The sequence below is a fragment of the Hordeum vulgare genome, chromosome 2H (genome assembly GCF_904849725.1).
Source record: "Hordeum vulgare subsp. vulgare chromosome 2H, MorexV3_pseudomolecules_assembly, whole genome shotgun sequence".
In the NCBI taxonomy this organism is placed as follows: domain Eukaryota; kingdom Viridiplantae; phylum Streptophyta; class Magnoliopsida; order Poales; family Poaceae; genus Hordeum; species Hordeum vulgare.
In genome coordinates, this window is record NC_058519.1 from 531,257,506 (window position 1) to 531,281,138 (window position 23,633).

A 23,633-nucleotide genomic window follows, 5' to 3' on the forward strand; every position below is an offset into this window, starting at 1 on the left:
ATCTCAGGCAAGATGACCATTTCCCAGATACCATTACTATCACTGCCATGCTAGTATTATCGTTTCTGTCGCTATGTCTCGTTGCCTACCACCTGTTAAATATCAGCATCTCAACATTGCCATGAAAACCTTCAACCTGTTCATAACCTAGCAAACCACTGATTGGCTATGTTACCGCTTGCTTAACCATGTGTTAGCGTTGCTAGTTGCAGGTGCAGTTGCTTCCATGTGATAACGTGGGTTCCTTGTTATATCACCCTATTAAATAGTATTTAATTTAATGCACCTATATACTTGGTAAAAGGTGGAAGGCTCGGCCTTTCTAGCCTGGTGTTTTGTTCCACCTTTGCCCCCTTAGTTTCGGCTACCGGTGTTATGTTCCATAATTGAGCGCTCCTAACACGATCGGGGTCGTTATGGGGACCCCCTTGATAATTCGTTTTAGATTAAAGCTGGTCTAGCAAGGCCCAACATTGGTACTATATTTGCCCAACATAATAATATTGTTAATACTGAAAAGCATTGGGCGTCATGAACCCGAGGAGTAATTCTTCATAATACAGGGAGGGTCAGTGCTGATGGTGCTGGTCCAAAACAGAGGAGCTTATTAACGCTACCCGGGGCAACTCAGCGTTTGGCGTGGTAACCATCGCTCATCCTTCGTGTCCTGAGAACGAGATACGCGACTCCTATCGGGATCGCCGACACGTCGGGCGGCCTTGCTATATTAGTTTTACCTTTGACGAATGTCTTGTGCATCGGGATTTCGATGATGCTTTGGGTAAACTCAGCGTTGAGGTTTTCTACTAAGGAGTCCGACGAGATCGCGATTTTCGTGATCGAGGATTTCTATGCGGCTTGTGGTAATTTGTGATGGGCTAGTTGGAGCACCCCTGCAGGGTTAAATCTTTCGAAAAGTCGTGCCCGCGGTTATGTGGCAACGTGGAAACTTTGTTTAACACTGGTTCTAGATAACTTAAAGTTAATTTAATTAAAATATGCCAACTGAGTGCGTAACCGTGACTGTCTCTTTCACAAGTTCCTTCTCCGATCGAGGACACGGTGGATTATGTATGACGTAAGTAGGTGTTCAGGATTATTCATTTGATCATCCGTAGTTCACGTCCACTATGCGTAAATCATCCCCCTCTTTATTCTTGTACTCGTAAGTTAGCCACCAAATAAATGATTAGTCACTTGCTGCAGCCTCACGACTTAACCATATCTCACCTATTAAGCTTTGCTAGTCTTGATACCTTTGGAAATGATATTGTTGAGTCCCCTGTGGCTCACAGATTACTACAATACCAGTTGCAGGTACAGGTAATGATTACATGACACGAGCGCGTTGATTGTTCATTTGGAGTTTCTTCTTCTTCGTCGATCTAGGATGAGTTCCAAGCCGGCAGCCTGGGATAGCAAGGATGGACGTCGTTTTCTTTTCTCGTTTGTTTCCGTCCGTAGTCGAACCCTGCTCTTCTTCGTGATAATTATGTATTATACTGATGTGACTCTGATGTAGCTTGTGGCGAGTGTAAGCCAATTCTATATATCTCATCTTTTCAGTACATGTACTTGTAACGATATCCATTTTACAAAACGACGAGATGCGCTTCTATCCCTGTCGAGACCCTCGTGCCAAAATAAGGATAGGATCACATCTTGGCCGTTACAGGCAAGCTCTCCCTGAATCCCATCAGCCTGAGCAGACATGAGATTGTCGAACATGGTGTTGTTGGCCTCCAACATTTTGCTCATCGAATAGAGGAGGGACTCACGATGGGAGCAAAGCTTGTCCTCCATGTTGTTGTTGAACTCATGACAAAGGATGTCTACACAACGCGCCCTTCGACGTTGAGCTCCTCCATGGCTCATTGTCATCGCCATTCGTCAAACCGCGTCGCATAGCGATGCCGTGGAAGCTCCTGATCGGTGTCTCTGATACCAGATGTAAGGATGATGCTACGAGCTAGCTGCTGGACTTGCAAATTTCATGGTGGATTGAAATCAAGTTCGAATTTGAGGACAAATAGAGGAATTCCTTCCAGCCACCCGCACCTCTATCCTCTCTCGTGTCCAAGCTTCGGCCTTAACCGTTCAAATCCTCGCCATCTATTACACAAAGAGCCCTAATCTATATATAACAGTAGACCTTAACAGGCCCAGTTTGGGCTTGTAAGCCACTGAGAAAGATTCTTGGGCCTCATGGACCTAGACCTCTTCTTCACTTCTTCTCCCGCCTCCGCCTTGCCTATAGTAGTTCAATAGCAGCAGCACAAGCCACTGAGAAAGATTCTTGGGCCTCATGGACCTAGACCTCTTCTTCACCCGCCTCCGCCTTGCCTATAGTAGTTCAGTAGCAGCAGCGCCACGCCAGCTCACTTCAGGTATAGTATAGTCCGGAGTGCTGACAAAAACAGTCCAGCTTTACTCATCGGAAACAAGAGCTATCTTTACTGCTACTGCCTACTCTCCTTAGGCATGCTATAACTTGGCCAAATAATGTGACGGGAGCCGTTATAAACAAACTATAACTTGGCCAAGCAATGATCGATGGTAGGTAAGTAAATAGCCAAGTGATACAGCAATGTTCCCCTACATACATCTTTCCTAGCTTACAGGTTACAAAAGAGAGAAATCTCTAAAAAGGCTTATATGTAAAAACAGAGAGAGTATAAAGTTCTCTATTGTAGTAGGCCCCATTTTAGAGTTTAGCACAGGGCCTCCGATTTTTCTGGCCCGGCCCTACTGGTCAGCTTATACACATCACTGGCTGCCGAGGCAAAACAGAGACCAGAAGAACAGCAATGACATATTAGTATATTACCGCTACTTCATCAAATGGAATGGAAGGCTATCTTTCGACACGCTGGGCCGAAAGAACTGCACACAACAAAACAGGCAGGAAGGAGTCAACACTGGCAATTATATGAGTAAATTTGTTGGCAAAATAAAAAGCTATCAACTGGATGTTACCTTCAGATATGTTGAAGGACAGCTTCCGTGCAAAAATCTCTCTAGGGTTTAATGCTTTATTGGATAGTAAGATGTTATCCAGGTTTTCTTTTCTGCAAATTGAACATGAAGACTATGTCATTAATAGGCTGACTTAATATGCAATGCCAAGCGAATTGGAACCCCCAAAAAACATTTTTATATATTAAAAAAAGGTTAGCAAACGGTAGTACGCTATTTATTCAAGGACCACAGCGAAAAATACTTTCAGTTTGTCCTTCACATCGAAAATCCACCTGTCAATTATGTGCAATTCCATAGTCAGTTCACATACCGAGCCCAAGAAGGAACAAATTTCCTTCTGCGCCTTGCTTCTTGTACATGTCCGTCGTAATCATCATCATCCTCATCATCAGAGTCTTTATACGGAGTCATTGTGTAGGACTGGCAAGAATTTCATTAACATCGGAGCAGAGGATTCAAAAATTAAAGTGGTTGCTGATACTAGAGTGAAATCAATGAAAAGCACTACAAACTGATACTAATGCCAAACGAGAAATCAAAACAGCTCAAGTTGACAACCTATTTTTGCTTTGTCCCAACTGCAATGACGCTACAGATGCTTGTGCGTTATAACAGTTTTGCCGCATTCTAAGAATTATGGCCCCAAATGGAGAGAAAAATATTTAGGGTGCTGTTACTCATGTCTTCCAAAGTCTTCTCTTAGCATGTTAATAACAAACTGATGAGCACGCATTACGGAGTAGAAGCCACTATCATGTGACCATTCCAAATGAACTTCCATTAGTATATCGGTATACGAGTATATTGACTTGTAATACTGTTTATTATTTGCAGACATGTAACATAACAGACGTGTCAATATTAAAGATGAATGAGTAGTACCAACATATGCAGATTTACAGACAACAACATTCTGCATGATGAAGTTAAATAAAATGGCATACCTCCTCGAGACTGTTCAGGGTATTTTCCTTAGCATCAGATCCAAAACTTGCATTCCTGTCATCTACTGCAACACGTTTCTCGTCCTTACTTTCATTGGCCTTGGATCGAAGGGCATGTTCGTTAGTCTCATCGGGTTTAACTTGGTTTTTGCCTACATCAACCAAATTCTTCCTTGGCTCCATATTATCCTGCCATGATATTAAATATCAAAAAACAAACACCCCCTCTGTTCGAGCATATATCACATATGACGCTTGGGAACCATACATTTTGAAAGCCCTACGCATATCTAATATTACAGTTTTCATATGATCAACCAGAGAATTTTACCACTAAAATTACAAAAAATATACATATAGGGGGGCGGGGGATTAATATATCCTACCACTAGGTGGTAGTTACCTCCACCTCATCCACCATGCATTATTCCAAGATTCATGCAACCTCATTACCCTTTTGGAGAGCATGAAGTAAGCGGGTTCAAGTAAAAAATCCAACCCGCAAGGGCCAAATACTCTGCCTCTATTCTAGGGATATCTATACAACAACAACAACAACAACAACAACCAAGCCTTTCAGTCCCAAACAAGTTGGGGTAGGCTAGAGTTGAAACCCATAAGATCTCGAAACCAAGTCATGGCTCTGGAACGTGGATAGCTAACTTCCACGCACCCCTGTCCATGGCTAAGTCTTTGTCGATATTCCAAACCTTCAGGTCTCTCTTAACGGACTCCTCCCATGTCAAGTTTGGTCTACCACGACCCCTCTTAACATTCTCAGCACACTTTATCCGTCCGCTATGCACCGGCGCTTCCGATGGCCTCCGTTGAATATGTCCAAACCATCTGAGACGATGGTGGACCAGCTTCTCTTCAATCGGTGCTACCCCAAGTCTCTCTCGTATATCGTCATTCTGTACCCGATCCTTCCTTGTGTGGCCACATATCCATCTCAACACGCGCATCTCTGCTACACCTAACTGTTGGATATGTCGTCTCTTGGTTGGCCAACACTCCGCGCCATACAACATCGCAGGTCGGATAGCTGTCCTAGATATCCCTAGATATCCCCCCCCCCCCCTATTCTAGGGATATCTATCTGGACGGAAAATTGGATAAGCAAATGGCTAACAGACTCTTTCTCTCTGGATGCACGGATATTTCTTGATTCAGAGTTCTGGCCATGTCGTCACCATAGATCAGAGGCAAACTGATCTGTGCCACGCACATCTACTACTAGGAATACATCGAAAAGCATATATGCATGAAACTATGCACTTGAGTTTTCATTCTACTACATGTTCCAATGATACATCGCTTCTCTTTGAGGTTTGAACTCTCATCTGGTTCATGTAGATCAAAAGGCTATGATACCAGGTTAATCTGACGCGGTGACTGCAACGGTAACGGCAGTGGATACTACCAGGAAGGCATGAAAAAAAAGATCTAGTTAAACAAAGTACATACATAAGAAGATGGTGCATGGTGGATTACGATTTGATGATGATAACGACCTTGCATGCATGATACGCCATACTACTTTTCCCACATACTACATACTTCCTTTTCACACAATATACTTAAGTTAATACACCATACTATTGTCTTTGTATATACTTCATACTACGTACTTCCCTTTTACAATACTTTATTCTTTTTTTTGTGTGTGGCACAACTACTAACTTTACTTAGCCTCAATGTGCAGGTGCAGCACCACGACGGCATTGTCATTGATTAATGCCAAGTTGTATTATACATCCCAATGTGTCCCTTGAAAACAATTTTCTTTCTCTCTGTTTTGCGGCAACTGCGACGGCAGCACCGGCCTGCGACGGCTCACAAGCTATCACCTCCAATGCGGCTGGAGTAGCATACTACTCCGTTTCGTCTACCGGCTGAGTCGTAATGTCATATGTAAAACATACAGATATAAACTATGCATGATTCATTGGCTGACGTCATACTGGCTATTTTCTTCCTATTGACATGTATCCTTCTGACACATCAATTAGACGTGTGTATATGTACTTCGTGCTAGCTTCAGTTAGAAGTATATCTACCCCCTATTTAATATCACAATTTTGAAGTATATGCACTTCATAGCAAATACTACATACGACCATACTCCATAACACCTTCTATAAGAATTACAGGAATATATATTCTAGCATGTTAATAATAAAAAAAATCTGCACTACTCGCCCACGAAAAAACAGCTCCATACTACCTTATCTAAACTGACATGTACATACATACTCCATACTCTTGGTCTATGCTACCATACTATGATACTCTATACTACCCTATTAAAAGTGATGTGTACGTGCATAGTATCCTATCTAAACAAAGTAAAATATACAAATTATATAAGTTCCATCTAGACAAAAATCAAGCAGAAAATTGAACTAGCACGTACATTTGTTATTAGATTATTAAATCACATGATTTATTTTACCCAGCCAAGCTAGAGTACCTACCATCCCAAGAAATTAGCGCCAACAATTATCTTAAGTACTCTTCACGTGGGATGAGAGTTAGCGGGTTTAGAATGACCCAGCATACGCCCATTCACCAGGTTTGTTTGGTGGTAAGGTGAGGGACACGCGGAGACCAAAGAATTAGGTGGTAACTACCACTGCTTGTAGATAAAATTTGTCATATATATATATGTGTGTGTGTGTGTGTGTGTGTGTGTAGCTTATACTCACAGAAGCTTTTTGACGAGCATCTTTCTCATCCTTCATGCCTCGTTGTCTATCCATAGGCTGCTTCTGTTGCTTTCGAGCTTCATCCATGCATTTTCTTCTTTTCATCGTTTCCCTCTTTTCCCCTTCTTCCCTCTGCCGCTTCTTAGCAGCCGCATCAACTTCTCGTCTCTTCTTTTGTTCCTCTTCAAGTTTTTGTTTTTGTTCCTTCTCTTGCTTCAGTCTTTCACGCTCTGCTTTTGCAGCCGCTTTGCGCTTTTCTTGCTCCTTTTGTTTCTTCTCTTCAAGACGTTTTGCAACTTCAGCTGCCTTGAGTGCCTTCACCTTACCATCTTTTTTAACTGCAAGACAGCAACCCCATTTGTAGAGGCCATTTATGAGCACCATCTAACATTTTCTATAAACATCATTAGTGGATTTAGAATGTAGTTCGAAATAAATAATACAACTAAATAAATAACACTTACCGCACACTGTTGTAGATTGCAACTTTTGTTTTACAAGAGGTACAAAAGATGTCACATTGGCAACAATATTGCTAGGCTTAGATTGTCTGTCAACATTTGCTTCACTCCTGTGTCTTCCATTTCTGCTATCGATTATCTCTGCCGTGCCTTGTTTGTCAATATTTGCTTCACTCCTATGTCTTCCACTTCTGTTTTTGATTATTTCTGTCGTACCTGATCTGTCATGAAGAGAACAGGATACTTTTCCTACTCTCTTAACTGAAGTAGGGTGATTGTATCTTGGCTTACTGCTATTATTTCTGATATTTGAATGATGAGTGAGCTCACTACTGACAGATTCTGCACTCAAGTCTATGTTACCTTTATCCATGCTTCTCATCAAATGAGACGGAGAATTTCCATTGTCTTGACATAATCCAGTCATATCCTGAAGTGCTGTTCCCCCAGATTGTCGCTGGCATGAGTAATTCACATCTACAGATCCAGGAGCCATGTCTTGGTACTCATCTTCTTCCGGAATGCTGTTGTCTTCATCAATTCGAAAGACTTCAAGTTCAGGAATAGAACCCATATGTTCTGAACCAGATCCAGATCTTAATGAAAGTTTCTGGCAATATTTTTCAACAGATGGAGTCAAATGAGTTTTATTAATCTCTTGTCTGCTGCTGGTATTTGAAGAGCAAGAGGCTATGCCATCAGAAATAAAAAACGAATCAAGTTCATATCCAAAGGAGTCCAGACCACTGTGACTGTTACTAGCACTGTATTGCAGATCATCAGAGAGGCGACACTTTCTGGGTTTACCAGACATAGTAGTTGTCAATGGCAGATGCAAACTAGTTGTGTTAGTATTATGCTTGTTTGGAGGATCTGAACAAATGGTGCCTAGTTGGTGACAATCGTGAAGGGACTCAAATGACCTTTTTCCGATAATTGGGCTGTCCAAATGGTCAGAGACATCAAAGATCTCCATTACTGGCATTGAACCATCACAATCAAACGATTCATCACCCAATTGTCCCTTTGGATCACAACTTTTATATTTCCTACCACATACATTCGAGTCATACCATAATTTCTCATGAAACGGTGCATTAGGAGCAGATGCTTGTTCATAACTCGGGAATCGAGTAAACAGTCCCATTCCAGAATAATTTTGTTGATTTAATATTGCAATTGGAGATGATAAGTTATCCATCTCAGGAGCCATTTCCTGGCCTGCCACACTTGCAGCAGTGACATTTAGGTCCTGACCTTCAAAGCAAGTACCTTCCTGCCAAGTGCCAACAGAAAGAACAACAATAAATATGCTAGGACTCACTAACACGCATAAAATAGCAAGTGCAATATAGACTGAAAAGTGGACATTACCCAACTCTACCAATTATAGATGTCAATAAAGTCATTTCTAATACTAACAGGTAGCTTGTTCCTCCGGCCACCGCACCGGAGTCCCGGCAGCTAAGCTTGCAGTGGCACAACCATTCTCCCTCCCTCCCTCTCTCTCTCTCTCCTGTTAGAGAATTGAAGAAGATCGAGGTGATTTTTCTCCCTCCTGTTAACCTTTGTTCTCTCATTTTGATGCTATTATTTTGTGATGATGTAAACATGAGGGAGATAAGAGTTTTCTTTCTTTCTTTACCTACAGATCTTGATTGCACTATTGATTCTTTTGCTGGATATGTTAGAAACCCAAATCCAAATAACAAACATTTTGAGTGATGTCCTATGTTCTCTCATCATTTCTTTGTGGGCTCACCTCCTTCACAGCTATGTTTTTTCAGTGGCAATTGCATTGGTCGAGGCACCAGCTACGTCGGGCTGTAGGTGATGCTGAGCGTAAAGTTGCAAACACATGTCCCATTATCTTGAAATTTTATAAAAGACATTCTATGCCTCATCTCCAAAGGGATGGCCCACATGGAATCAAAGAATAGTAGAAATTATAATTTATCTATTCTCGGTTGCTTAGTTTTGTACCAATCATAAGGTTTCGGTGTACTGCAGATTTATTTGGTGACTTGATTTGTTGTTAGTTTGGCAGTTGCTAAAAAGAATATTCTTATCCATGTGTGTTTCTACTGTTTGTTTAATTCCAGAGACCCCATTTCCCTTATCATGTGTACATGTCCACGTCATGCTCAGAACCGCTGGAAAATAGTGGCAACATAGCTGCAGTTGTCATTTCTAAATGGATCTATGGATGCATTTCTGTTCACTGCCATTATGCTCTTCTGGAGCAACTTCACCTAATATATGCACACATAGATAACACCTTTTTTTTGTACAGTAACACTAGGTTGCCACTCCAGATTCACTGACAAAATCGCTCGCTGCTCTAAAAGGTTATTGGGCTTATTTCTCTCACTGATTTACTGCAACATCTCACATGAATCTTCACAGGCCAGCTTGCCCATTATACCCTGTTAAGATAATCCAAGGTACATCCGATTGTTTGATTTGTTGGATTAAATTTATTTTAGATAGATGATTGCAGGTTGAATATCTCTGCCATTGAAACTTTACTGAGAAGACACACAACCACTCACTTTGCAAATGCAATCCTTAGCTGCTCCAATAATATTGCCACATTATTGTTTTGTTTAATTCCTCATTGCTGCTTATTGTTTGGTTTATAAGAACTGCATTTTATAGTCTGGTTTTTATGTGTTGCTTCTATTTTTTAGGTGGGTTCTTTTTTTCTTTTCTTTTGAGAAAACGCAAAGAGCGTTTGCGTTTAGGTGGGTTCTAAACTATTAAATCAGAAACATACAGTTTATAAGAAGCATGTACTCCCTCTGTTTGTAAATATAAGTCCTTTTAGAGATTTCAATACGGACTACATACGGATGTACGTAGACACATTTTAGAGTGTAGATTCACCCATTTTGCTCCGCATGTGGTCTATATTGGAATCTCTAAAAAGGCTTATATTTAGGAACGGAGGGACTAGCATTATAGACTTTTGTTCACCCATTATCAGAACGTTGACATGGAGTCCTCCAACATATTTATTTTTTTCGAGAAAATGCAAAAGGATATTTGCGTTTCATTTCATTGAAAAGATGGGGAGTACAATCCTCCTAAGAGACTGGTGATACATGGGCCATGTGCCCGGTCAGTGGACATCCCAGGATGTGGGCAGAACAACCCGTAAGCCCTGCGCCCCAGCGAGTGCCCAACACTTGGCCTTATCTCTGATCCTATCCACTAATGCATCGATTGAGGGTCGCGCGTTGTCGAAGGCGCATTCGTTCCTCCAACATATTAGGTTTTCTTGGAACTATTTTGTAAGCAAACATTTCTAAGAAGAACATAACTGATTATTGTTGCTGCCGTAGATTCATTTCTGTTAAGCACACATGTTGCTAAGGTTTGAAAAAACATTCAGAGTCAGGTGGCATTGGAGACATATTAAGTAAGTGCATGCCTATCATTATGAGTTTCAGTTTTTGAGTTAATACAATTCTCAGTGCCCTACATTGTACTCCCTCCGTAAACTAATATAAGAGTGTTTAGATCACTATTTTAGTGATCTAAACGCTCTTATATTAGTTTACAGAGGTAGTATTGTTTAGTACTCCAATAAATTAGGGGATGCCAAATTATATAAATCATTTCCTTGATACAAAATATAATTGAAGCTTCCATTATAGATTTTGTATTAAATTGATCTTTTTTACTGCATTGCAAGGTTGCTACAACTGCTATTCCTATTACGGTACAGTCCGGGTTTGTACCAAATTCTGGACAAAGAAAAACAACTTTATCATTTGCTGGAGCACCTCCCTGTAGAGCAACTGCCTCTAAACCAGTGGATTCAGAGAACATCTAATATATTTATGGATCGCCGCATGTTCCAGTGATAGAAGGTAAGATTCTTTTCTCACTAACCCTTCAAACATAGCTTTTGTGATTTTCCAAATATACATGGGCATCTTAAGCATCTGTCGTTTATATATCTTAGGTGCAAACAGGTCACCAAAAAGTCTAACCTTATATTGGTTCCTTTCCATTGACTAAGGGACTGATAAGTAACCCATGCATTTTTGGAACATCATATGTACTCCCTTTGTAAAGAAATATAAGAGCGTTTAATCACTACTTTAGTGATCTAAACACTTATATTTCTTTACCAGGGGGGATCTTTACTTCTTATTATTGTAAACACTAGCTCTTTTATGCAGAAAGTAAATTTAAACGGATGTTTACCCATTATTTAAAATTCCATATTCTGTTATGTGTTCCTTTTTAAGAATCACCACAAATCTTTCAGTTTAACTCACACATTACCCAACTGTGTAGGATTCGCAATGGTGGTCATCGATCTTTCAGGCAAAAACTTGCTAGAGATAAAAAGGAATTGATTCTTCAGAACAACTACACTTTAGTTCAGACAATCTTTTGTCGAATCAAGGTAGATACAAGGAATTGATTATTTGTAAAATATTCCTGCAAGTGCTGTATTGAGGTGCCTGCTGGCTGTTTGTTCATAATGTAATTTTCTGGTTGTATCTTTCAGTGTTTTGTTTTAGTTTATTTGTAATTGGGGGTTGTCTACAACACATGAAACTCTCCTGCATGGTTCTATTTGTTTTCCTATTGTAGAGTATTGCTATACATTAAGTATTCAGCTATGTTCTATTTTGGAGCTTGGATTCCACGCCTTAAACTGGTTCAAAAGAATGATTTGCCACAGTTTTACATTAGGCACAAATTTACTATTTAAATTAAAGTGTCTTTATTTTTTACCATCTTCAAAGTATTGTTCACACTACTAAGCCTTCATCTGCAAATATCTATGGGTCTAAATTGAAACCTCGCGCCATTTGACAAAGAGTTTTCTTAATGTGTAAACTACAAGAGATAATAAAATGTTGTTACAAGTACCAGAACCTAAGTGATTGCTAAACCCAAATGTAACCAAGAAAGTCAAATTGTTTCAAATAACTCTGGGTCAAATTTGAGCCTTGCGCCATTTGACGCAAAGGGTAATCTAGTTTGTATGTTAATCACTCATCAGTACAAAATGGTGACAAAATACCCATGAATATTCCTATCGGCTATCCCATAAATAAAAACAGGAGATAGAGAAGCTACGTGACTGGATTCGAATTTGTCAGAACAAAGCTTCCAAAGAAAAGGCTCCACCAATAATGCAGCCAGACTAAGCATTACCACTAGTTTACTACTTCATGACATACAATTTTGCAACGAAAAATACAACCTGTTCTTCCAGAATAAAGAAATCAGAGAGGAAAGGGAACTGGTAGTCTGGTACACTTGCTGAGCACATACCTGCTGTGTGCAGTTTTCCTCATTATGAGATAGGATGTCAGAGCAATAAGGCAAAGCAGCAGTTGCTGTCAGAAACTCAACTTCCAACTTATTTTGTTTCTGTTCTTGAGAAATTTTGAAGACCAGTCCTTCCAGTGCACTCCTGCTAGTGCTTGCGGTTGGAGAGTTACCAAGAACGCCATTTAATAGACTAGTTTTATTTCTTCTTCCACATGAAAAATTCCCATTTCCATAAACATCACTTGCAGCATTCTCCCCCTCTGACACCAGAGACATGCTCTTGCAGGATCCTGAACTCCTTGTGAAGTAAGGACCTGAAGGATGGGATTTCTCTGAGAAATTTGTCGAGGTTAACATATGACCAGAAATGTCATGTTGGTGGTTCAGAGACGATGAATTTGTGCAAGGAGTCCCGGAAAGGTCAAAGTCTGATCGGCGCCTTATTCTTCTCCTTTTAGATGACAAACTATCACTTGCTTCAACTCCATCTTGAAGTGACCTCTTCTGGTCACAAGCAACACTGCTTCTGTCTGACCCGAGTAGAATGTTTTTCTCATGTGATGCACTAGGTAAGTATTGAACAGAAGGCTGTGAAGATTTCCGTTTATCGTTTTCTGCTGTACATGAATTAACATTTTCTTTAACAACATTCTCAATAAGACAGGTGTCTTGTTCCGTTCCTGCAAGATAAGAAACGATGTAAGGACATGGCACAATAACTTGTGCTGCAAAAAAAACTAGCAAATATATTCTACAAATAGCAAGCATGGTACCATTTTGTTGCAGATCTTCGGCTGAAGTCATACTGTTCCTTTCAGTTGAGTGCATTTCGCTGGTTCTTCTAGCTGAAACACTGCTCATAACTTCTGGCACTTCAGACTCAGCCTTTTTGTTGCTGACAGAAATGTTGCATGCTTTGGTCAAAGCTGAGAATTTTATCTGCACATCGCTCAGCTTTCCTGAATGGCATTTGACCGCATCATATGCTGCCTTTCCATTGAGCGTCTCATTCTGTGTAACCGGGGAAGTGGGGCTCATGGGAGTCTCCATATCAGTCTCCTTGAATTCTAAAGATGTTCTGGCCAACAGATGTTGCTCCTGAGGAACTTGAGAATAGCTGGTAGAAGATGGGTCTTCATTTAAGGGATGTGCCACAGCAAGATCAAGATTGGCACCTTCCAGGGCACATACTGGTTGCTGCATCGTCTGTTCACTTGCAGGATTCATGCAAACTGATTCGACACCATCGAATTGAAGTTTTTTCGGCTCAACCGACAGATAAGTTTCAGGGAGTGCATGGCACACAGTGCCTGTAACTTGCACTCCGAAAGAACTTCTAACAGAAACCTTGACATTATTATCAGAACTTACAATCTGGTTCTGAGAACAATCTAACTTAACTCCTTGATTTCCAAGATCACCATCTTTACTGCACTTGACAAATTCAGTTGATCTATCCTGATTGGCATAAAAACCTTTTTCCTGACCTGGCAAAGAGGCCGTTGTTATAGCATTGTTTTCACCGTCACCACATGGTTTGGAGGATAATGATGCAGTTGTTTTGTTCAAACCTGCAGTTGCAAGTTCAGAACTCTGCATCATGTCTTGCATAACATCCCTGATTCCACTATTTGTCGCTTGACCCTTCTCACGCGAGCGATCTTCAATATGACGCTGTCTTGACCTGGAACGCTTTACCACAGAGAACATGTTGACTTCAGAACTAGGCTCAACAGTCTCCTGGCCAACTGAAACCTGCTTTTGCTGAGACACTTCATGTTGGTTAGTATCCATGGTATCACAAATAGAGTCTAGACCAGCATATCCATTTGGAACCCCCACGTTTCTGAGTGAAGTACAAGGAACAGCTGGTGGCTGAAAGACGGTTCTGTTGGTTGCTGGTGTAGTAATCTGGCTTCCAGCGAAAAGTAACCCCGGAACAATCGGTTTGCCATTTAGCTCTACAAGAAAACGAGCAGTTCAGTTGACGAATAAAAGATGTCAAAAGCAATGTGCAAGGGAGTAAAAAATCAGATATTAATGGTGAACAAAAGGCTAAATAATCAACGAATCGGTGAATTTCTGAATCACTGGCCAATCAGTAAGCAACTCATGAACGTTTATAGCCCACACCCTGCAGGTGTGCCCCTCTCGGGTTCTAATAAACAAACAAGAGGTAGGATCAACAGCACCAAATTGGCACTCTCGAAATTCCCCAATGCAACACATAAAAAAAAATGTCCAGCAAAACAGAACGGCTAATCCTGGACGAAAACAATGCTGTCTACTATTCACAGGATTTACGGTGACTACTCAGGGGGTGTTTGGTTGGGCTTCCAGCCAGCTTCCGGCTTCCGGCTTCGAAGCCAAAAGCTCCTATTTAGGGGCTTCCGGCTGCAGCTGTGGCTTTCGGCTCCGGCTGTGACAAGGCCGAAAGCCACAGCTGCAGCCCGAAGCCCCTAAATAGGAGCTTTTGGCTTAGAAGCCGGTAGACGAAAGCTGGCTGGAAGCCCAACCAAACACCCTCTCAGTAACCCAAATGACCAAGAGAACTCCTTGAAAATGAGATTTGTGATGGGTTTAAAATACTGGGATCAGTGATGAACCTGTCTAAAGATGTCTGAATCTCAACAGGAATTTCTTTCCACATAGATTTGCTTCCTTTAGTTGTCTTTTCAGGTAGACATATTTGCCTTCAAAGTGTTTTAATTACATTCTGCAAAGTTGCAGTACACTATAGCATAGTATTTTTCTAATAGTGACCAAGCATACATTTCACTATTTATCAAATAAGCCAATAATATTACAATTACTGGCAAGTTTTTCTCTTCTTTCTTTTTGGTACTTATCTTCCACTCTGCTCCGTGCAACTGCAGTATATGTTGCCAAGATAACGTATCTATATCTATATATATACCTACTAATAAAGGGATTAGTGCTTCTGCTCGTCCGTCATCAAATTGCCCTTGAAGTTGGAAAATTTTACCCCCCACATTGCCCGTGGTAAGTAAAACTACGTTTTGTGGTGGAAGAAAAGAAGACCCAACCCAAATCCCCAACCCCGCACCCGTCCATCCCCCACCTACCTCATCTCCCTGCCCCGACGCCTAACCCACCACGGCCGGCGATGTGCGCCTCCTCCTGTCCACACGATTCCCTGGCTCCACTCCCTGCGTCGCGTCGCGCCGCCCCAACCACGTTGGCATACACACCTCCCGGCTCCACCCCAGTGACGAGCGCAGCTCCTCCTCCCCGTCTCCTGCTGGTGAAAGCTCCGGCTGCTCCTTTTGTTCGTTATTCTACCCATTCATAAGAGATTTGTTTTTGCATCAAGTTGTAGGACATCTATTTGATAGAATGTCCACAAGAAATATTCATGTGTAACGAACGTTGCAGCACCATCTCTCTCTCTCTCTCTCTCATACAGTATGATATGTTTTGCAAGTTTGTGCTGGCCACTTATTTGTTAATATGCTTCTCAAGGTCTAAAAATACTCTCCCATACATTATGTTCTGTTCTGCAAGTTTGTGCTAGCCACCTATTTGTTAATATGCTTCTCAAGGTCTAAAAATATTTTGTCTGATTTCTCACACATTATATGAGGGTTATAGTGAATAAATTTTAAAGAGCAGAAAACATATCCAAAAGACCAATCCATATAGAGGCAATGAGCTACTGAACGTTGCAAATAATGATGCTACTATTTTCAAAATAAGCCCGAACCTACAGGAACCATATAGTTGTGGTGAAAAATTGGATAGAGTGATAAACGACTTTTGTATTTTTCTTATTCAGATTAAAGGAACCTGATTCCACCAGCTACTTGACGAAAAATAAAATGTATACATGCGCCAATGAAGTCCAAAAAATAATCCTTGTGTGGGTCCAAATATTTTGACATGAGAAGTCTGCATGTTCAGTTTTGGGAAAGTATACCTCCCGCTGAAAGAACAGGGGAAAGATCATTTTGTTGACGGCGAGTTCACCCTGATGCTGATCACCAGCACGCATTGGCAGTGTCATGCTGCCTGGCCGGCACTGCAACTGGACGGTTAAGCAGGAGGAAGGTGAGCTGAGCCTGAGATCTAGAGCATCCATGGCTGTGTGGACATGGCGGCAGCCGTGTAGCGGCTTTTTTGTATGTGTAGGTTTTTTCTGGTAGTGACACCGAAAGTTAGGCGATCAAGAACATGTGGTTGTGATGCTTCATCTTCCTTGCCTACAGTTTATATCTTAAGCTTCCCTTGCTGTGTGTGATATGGCTAGGTAAAATCTGCATATGACAAGACACGCATATCAATGGATAAGCAATTGACGTTACTGGCCAACCAATTGATGTTTGCAAGCTCATCCTGATAGTAACTGTGTTATGACCGGTACAACGTACCAACGGAGGAAGCCCAATGGGCAGGGTTAGTTACGGGCTTAGCCCTGGTTATCATAGGTATATTAGAGTCCAAGTTATATTAGAAGTCCAAGTTATATTAGAGTCCAAGTTATCTAGGGCTTAGTGGAGGTTGTCCTCCTATATAAACACATGTACCCCTTCGATATTAAGCAGACAATAAACAGTATTCTGTTGTCGTCTCCCTCAGGAGACGGGAGCCCCAAACCCTAGCCGTCTCTCTCTCTCTCTCACGCCGCGACGGCACCCAACCGCCGGCGCCGGCGTCCCCAACCTCGCAGCCCGCACTTCCACCCCTACAACCTACGTCCGAGACCTGGTAGAACCCTAGCCTCTACCAATTTGGTATCAGGTAGCTTGGGTTCGATGAATTTATCGGACCTTCCCACCACCACCGCCTTCCCCGCCACCTCGCAACAGCCGCCGCCGCCGCACCCGTCGCTGGCCACCTCAGGTTCGGCCGCCTCCGGTACCGCGGCCCTGGCGGCCGAAGCCGCCTCCGTCCTCTCCCCGGCGAAGATGTCACCGGCGATCCGCGACCTCACCCTGGCGGTCTCGAACCTCCAGACTTTCCTCCAGGGTCTATACGCAACCCCGCCACCACCGCCCCCGGCCACCGTCACGCCGCAGGGCCTGCCGATCACCCAGGTCCGGTGGCCATCGTCGCCGTCCCCGCTACCGACGTGGATCGACACGCCGACCTACACGACGGCGCCGCTACAGCCGACGGTGTTGCAGCCACCCGCCCCCACCTTCGGGGGGTTCGGCGGGTCCACTGACCCGTACGTCGGGCGCTCCGTGGTGCCGCAGCACTCTCCTTCTGCCGCGTTGGGTCGTCACGAGGGCGCCTACGCGGCCTCGCCACACGTGCAGCAGCCACCCCGCTTCACCAAGCTGGAGTTCGCCACCTACGACGGCATCGTCGACCCCCTGAACTGGCTCAATCAGTGCGGCCAGTTTTTCAGGGGGCAGCGGACCATGGCGTCCGACCGCACGTGGATCGCCTCCTACCACCTCCGTGGCGCCGCCCAGACGTGGTACTACGCCCTCGAGCAGGACGAGGGCGGGATGCCTCCATGGGAGCGCTTTCGCGACCTGTGTCTCCTCCGGTTCGGCCCCCCCCCATACGTGGGAGCCGCCTGGCCGAGCTCGGTCGCCTTCCCTTCACCACCTCGGTGCAGGACTTCGCCGACCGCTTCCAGACGTTGGCCTGCCATGCGCCTGACGTCACAGCTCGCCAACGCGTCGAGCTCTTCGTCGGCGGCCTTCCCGACCACATCCGCATCGACGTCGAGATGCGCGACCCCCAGGACCTGTAGACGGCCATGTATTGCGCACGCGCGTACGAGCAGCGCGCCAACGCCCTGCAGCAGGCGTTCCCGGGCCGCGGCAAGCGTCCCCCGACCCGCCCCGCCCTGCCGGCCACTACTGCGACTGCCCCCGCGCCGACACGCACCTTCTGGCGTTTGACGTCGGCCGAGCAGCTCGAGCGGCGCCGCAAGGGCATGTGCTTCAACTGCGACGAGACGTATACGCCGGGTCATACGTGCGCCCGCCTGTTCTACTTGGAGACCGTCGACGACGCGAAGGTGGAGGCCCTCACCGCGGAGCTCGACGCCACCACACTCTCCGAGGCCGGCGTCACGACCTACGGGCCGGTCGATGCGACCGCCTTCGTCGCCTCCCTTCATGCCATGGCTGGCATCAAGACGGCAAAGACGATGCTGCTTCCGGTGACGATCAACGGGGAGCGTCTCACCGCGCTCATAGACACGGGGTCGACGCACAACTTCCTGCCCGGGGATGCCATGCGCCGCCTCGCACTCCAACCGGCAGGCTCGGAGAAGTTCAGCGTCACCGTCACCAACGGGGACCACCTTGCTTGCCAGGGGGTGGCGCGGCAGGTTCCCGTCCTCATCGGCGACGAGCCGTTCTCCATCGACTGCGTCGGCATCGACCTGGGCTGCTACGATTTCATCCTCGACATCGACTTCCTGTTCACTCTCGGTCCCATCCTTTGGGACCTCGATGTGTTGTCCCTCATCTTTTGGTGCGAGGGGGCCGTCGCGTTCAGTGGACAGGCATCGGCGGCTCTGGCGCCGCGATTCCGCAGCTCCAGTTGATGGCGGCCGCACTAGACGAGGCGCATCCCCTCCTGGCCGACCTCCTGCAGCAGCACAGCGACATCTTTGACGAGCCACAGGGCCTCCCTCCCGCGCGGCCCTGTGACCACCGCATCCACTTGCTGCCGGACACGGCACCTGTCGCCGTGCGCCCGTACCGGTACCCTCAGCTGCAGAAAGACGAGCTCGAGCGTCAGGTGGCGGTCATGCTCGCGCTGGGCATCATCCGGATTTCGACATCGCCGTACTCCGCCCCGGTGCTCCTTGTGCGCAAGCCCGACGGCACATGGCGCTTCTGCATCGACTACCGCGCCCTCAACGCCCTGACGTCCAAGGACAAGTTCCCCATCCCCGTCGTGGATGAGCTCTTGCACGAGCTACACGGAGCGCGCTTCTTCACCAAGCTCGACCTTCGCTCGGGCTACCATCAGGTGCGCATGCACCTGACGACATCGAGAAGACGGCATTCCGCACTCACCATGACCACTTCGAGTTCCTGGTGATGCCGTTTGGCCTCTCCAACGCGCCGGCAACCTTCCAGACCCTGATGAACGACGTGTTCAGCCCATACTTGCGCCGCTTTGTGCTTGTTTTCTTTGATGACATTCTTATCTACAGTGCATCTTGGGCAGAGCACCTACAATACGTGGCCATCATCTTCAACGAGCTTCGAGCGCATCGTCTTCACCTCAAGCGCTCGAAGTGCTCGTTCGGCACGACCTCCGTCGCGTACCTGGGGCACGTCATCTCGGCGGACGGGGTAGCGATGGCCGCCGTCGCCGCGTGGCCGACCCCGCGGTCACCGCGGGCGCTCCGCGGCTTCTTGGGCCTCGCCGGCTACTACCGGAAGTACATCCGGGACTTCGGCCTCATCGTCGCGCCATTGACGCGTCTCCTTCGACGCGACGCCTTCTCCTGGGACAAGGAGGCAACTACGGCATTCGAGGCTCTCGAGCAGGCGCTAACGACGGGACCCGTCCTCCAGATGCCGGACTTTGATAGGCCGTTCGTGGTGGACTGCGACGCCTCTGGCATCGGCTTCGGCGCCGTCCTCCACCAGGGCGAGGGACCGCTCGCTTTCTTCAGCCGCCCCTTCGCCACTCGCCATCACAAGCTCGCGGCCTACGAGCGCGAGCTTATTAGGCTGGTTCAGGCGGTGCGCCACTGGCGGCCTTATTTTTGGGGCCGGTCATTCCGTGTGTGCACGGACCACTACAGCCTCAAGTTCTTGTTGGACCAGCGCCTCTCCACCGTTCCGCAACACCAGTGGATCAGCAAGCTCTTCGGCTTCGACTTCACCATCGAGTACCGCCCCGGCCGTCTCAACACGGTCGCCGACGCCTTGTCCCGCCGCGACACTGAGGATGTCGCGGACGACTTCGCCATGGCTGGCACTATCATGTGCATCCGCTCCGGGCCATCTTTTGCCTTCATCGACGACATTCGCCGGGCAACTTCGACGGCCGCGGACGCGCAGGGCCTGCGCCAGCGCCTTGACGCCGGCGAGCTGGACGCGCCCTGGCGCTTGGACGAGGGGCTGCTCCTACATGGCCGCCGCATCTTCGTGCCCGACCATGGCGACCTGCGCCACCAGGTCCTGACCTTGGCGCACTCTGCAGGGCACGAGGGCGTGCAGAAGACTCTCCATCGTCTCCGTGCTGATTTTTACATCCCCGGTGATGGCGCGATGGTCCGCGACTGGGTGCGGTCGTGCGTGACGTGCCAGCGGAACAAGACGGAGACACTACGACCCGCGGGTCTACTGCAGCCGCTGGACGTACCCTCCCAGGTATGGGCGGATATTTCCATGGACTTCGTCAAGGGTCTTCCCAAGGTGGGCGGCAAGTCTGTCATCCTCACGGTGGTTGACCGCTTCTCCAAGTACGCGCACTTCATTGCCCTGGGTCATCCATATACAGCCGCCTCCGTGGCGCGGGCCTTCTTCGACGGCATCGTCCGCCTCCACGGTTTTCCTTCATCCATCGTCAGCGATCGTGATCCCGTGTTCACGGGACATGTCTGGCAGGATCTCTTTCGACTGGCGGGCGTGAAGCTCCGCATGAGCACGGCTTTCCACGCTCAGACAGACGGCCAATCCGAGGTGGTGAACAAGGTGATCGTCATGTACCTTCGCTGTGTTACCGGTGATCGTCCACGAGCTTGGGTGGACTGGTTGGCGTGGGCGGAGTACTCCTACAACACCTCCTATCACTCCGCCCTGCGCACCACGCCTTTCGAGGTGGTCTACGGGCGCCCACCTCCGGCGATGCTCCCTTACGAGCCTGGGACGGCTCGGTCCAAGACGGCGGGCGACTTACTCCGCACCGGCGACGACATTCTGGCTGAGGCGCGCCAGCGTCTTCTCCAAGCACAGCAGCTGGCTCGGAAGTACTACAATGCTCATCATCGCGAGGTGGAGTTCACGGTGGGCGATTGGGTGTGGTTGCACCTCCTCCACAGGACCACGCAGTCTCTAGACCCGCACTCCAAGCGCAAATTGGGACCTCGCTACGCCGGTCCCTTTCGTGTGCTGGAGCGTGTCGGCACACTCGCATACCGCTTGGAGCTGCCAGCTGGTTCTCGCCTCCACGACGTCTTCCATGTCGGCTTACTGAAGGCCTACCGCGGGGACCCTCCTGCAGCGACGTGGGCCCTTCCTCCTACTTCGGATGGCCGCCTCCTTCCAGCTTCCGCATAGGTGGCGAAGGTGCTGCAGGCACAGCAGCGTCGCGGCGTCTGGCATGTCTTGGTACAGTGGACCGGCTTGCGAGAGGAGGAAGCGACTTGGGAGAAGCTCGACGATTTTCGCCAGCAGTTTCCAGATGTTCAGCTCGAGGACGAGCTGTTTGAGAAGGCGGGGAGAGATGTTATGACCGGTACAACGTACCAACGGAGGAGGCCCAATGGGCAGGGTTAGTTACGGTCTTAGCCCTAGTTATCTTAGGTATATTAGAGTCCAAGTTATATTAGAAGTCCAAGTTATATTAGAGTCCAAGTTATCTAGGGTTTAGTGGAGGTTGTCCTCCTATATAAACACATGTACCCCTTCGATATTAAGCAGACAATAAACAGTATTCTGTTGTCGTCTCCCTCAGGAGACGGGAGCCCCAAACCCTAGCCGTCTCTCTCTCTCTCTCACGCCGCGACGGCACCCAACCGCCGGCGCCGGCGTTCCCAACCTCGCAGCCCGCACTTCCACCCCTACAACCTACGTCCGAGACCTGGTAGAACCGTAGCCTCTACCAAACTGTTGTCTCAATCTTAATTGTTCAAGAATCAACATTTGCACATTGAAGTGTATTCATTGATCTCTTTTTTAATATGTTCTTGCATATTAGTTGCTGAGAAACAACCCAGCCACCTACATTTGACTTGACCATCCATGTTTGATTAATGTTTAATGTAACTGTCCATGTTCCAAGGGATCTTTGCATTTTGTGGCACCTACAATACTAGGAACTGCAACCCGAGAGGCATGGGAGACAGCAGCCGCGCTGGAGCAGGTGCATCGTGTGATTTGGGTGAGATATACATAGCATTGTCTGTCCGTTTGTGTTTCTGATGGTGTGTCTACACTAGCTACTACCTGCTGCTCTTCAATCTATACACAACAAATAAGCAATACTCTGAAGCAGCTTTGTTGAGGAATGGCTCTCAGCAGTAAAACCAACGCATCAGGTTCTTAAGACATCGCTACATTTCTTACAAAATGTGTTTTGCTTATCGACAACACTTATCAAAAGTTTGCTAATGCCAACACAGATCGGAAGATCCAAGCAAGCAACATAGCTAACTGAAGCGAAGTGACTCTGCCTTCATCATGCCAGTAGGCTAATGTGGCCAGCAATTAGATCACAGAGAAATGTTAGCAAGTCATCAACTCTGAAAACACACAAAATGTTTCAGTTTTTAGAGCACTACTTGGTTTTGAAGAGCTATTTATGTGAGCTTTTTCAGCGTGGGACAAAAAAATCCGGATAACAGTAAGTAGGCATCAATTGTTTTTTTTTCTTTTACTTTGCTGCATTCGGTTGTTGAGCATGACAACTGAGTAGCCTATGTTGATATGAAATTCCTTTCAAAATTAGGTAAGAAGTTTCCATACGACATACTGACCCAGTTTATGAGCAAATTTGGAGTAGCTCCTGATGTCCTCTGTGAGGTCAAATCATTGTTCAAGGAGGAAAAAGGCTCCAACAGGGGAAGAGGGAGGGTGGGGGGGAGGGGAGGAGGATAAGCACCTTGCAGACCGGCGGCGCAAGAGGGGAGGAGCCACGGCGGGGGGCGGTGGCCAGCAGCGAGGAAGGCGCAGGCGAGGGACTCGGCGTGGGAGTCGACCTGCTGGCGCATCTGCCCGATGACCCAGTCCCGGCGCTCGAAGACCTGCATGAAGAGGCTCTCCATGGCCGGCTACGGCCGGTCGCGGAGGTGGCCGGGGATGGAGAGAGAGAGAGGGGGGGGGGGGTCTAGGGTTTGGGCATGGAGGTGGGTCGGCAGCAGCGTGGGAAGAGAGACAGCCAACGAAAATTTTGAAGATCTGAGGCCAAACTCAGCGCGCGACCCAGCCCGTGTGCGACGTTTGGGAGAAACGGAGACGCATGTCCTTTTCCTCCCCTGCGCGCGTGTCAGGGACTTTGCCGATTCATTCCCTCCAAGCCTTCATCGGCCCCTCCCCGCCCAACCCCGCCGTCGGCGCCAACATTATTATCCG

General features: G+C 46.7%; 1 protein-coding gene across 3 annotated transcripts; it reads right to left on the reverse strand.

The window, feature by feature from the left end:
* Positions 1 to 1,977: 1,977 nt before the first annotated feature.
* On the reverse strand, positions 1,978 to 23,392 carry LOC123427033. Of its 3 annotated transcripts, none has more exons than XM_045110965.1 (10): positions 23,164 to 23,392; positions 13,167 to 14,354; positions 12,394 to 13,073; positions 7,096 to 8,368; positions 6,632 to 6,969; positions 3,924 to 4,112; positions 3,290 to 3,399; positions 2,977 to 3,068; positions 2,828 to 2,883; positions 1,978 to 2,407 (listed from the first exon to the last, which is right to left on the reverse strand). In XM_045110965.1, exons 1-9 carry the CDS (start codon positions 23,324 to 23,326, stop codon positions 2,855 to 2,857), a joined length of 4,062 nt encoding a protein of 1,353 aa, XP_044966900.1. In that variant the 5' UTR covers positions 23,327 to 23,392; the 3' UTR covers positions 1,978 to 2,407; positions 2,828 to 2,854. The 3 variants fall into 3 exon arrangements, with proteins under 3 accessions (XP_044966900.1, XP_044966901.1, XP_044966899.1); XM_045110966.1 differs by lacking the exon at positions 1,978 to 2,407 and having other exon boundaries at positions 2,536 to 2,883; positions 13,167 to 13,880; positions 13,965 to 14,354; positions 23,164 to 23,391; XM_045110964.1 differs by lacking the exon at positions 1,978 to 2,407 and having other exon boundaries at positions 2,536 to 2,883; positions 23,164 to 23,391.
* Between the last annotated feature and the right edge of the window lie 241 nt (positions 23,393 to 23,633).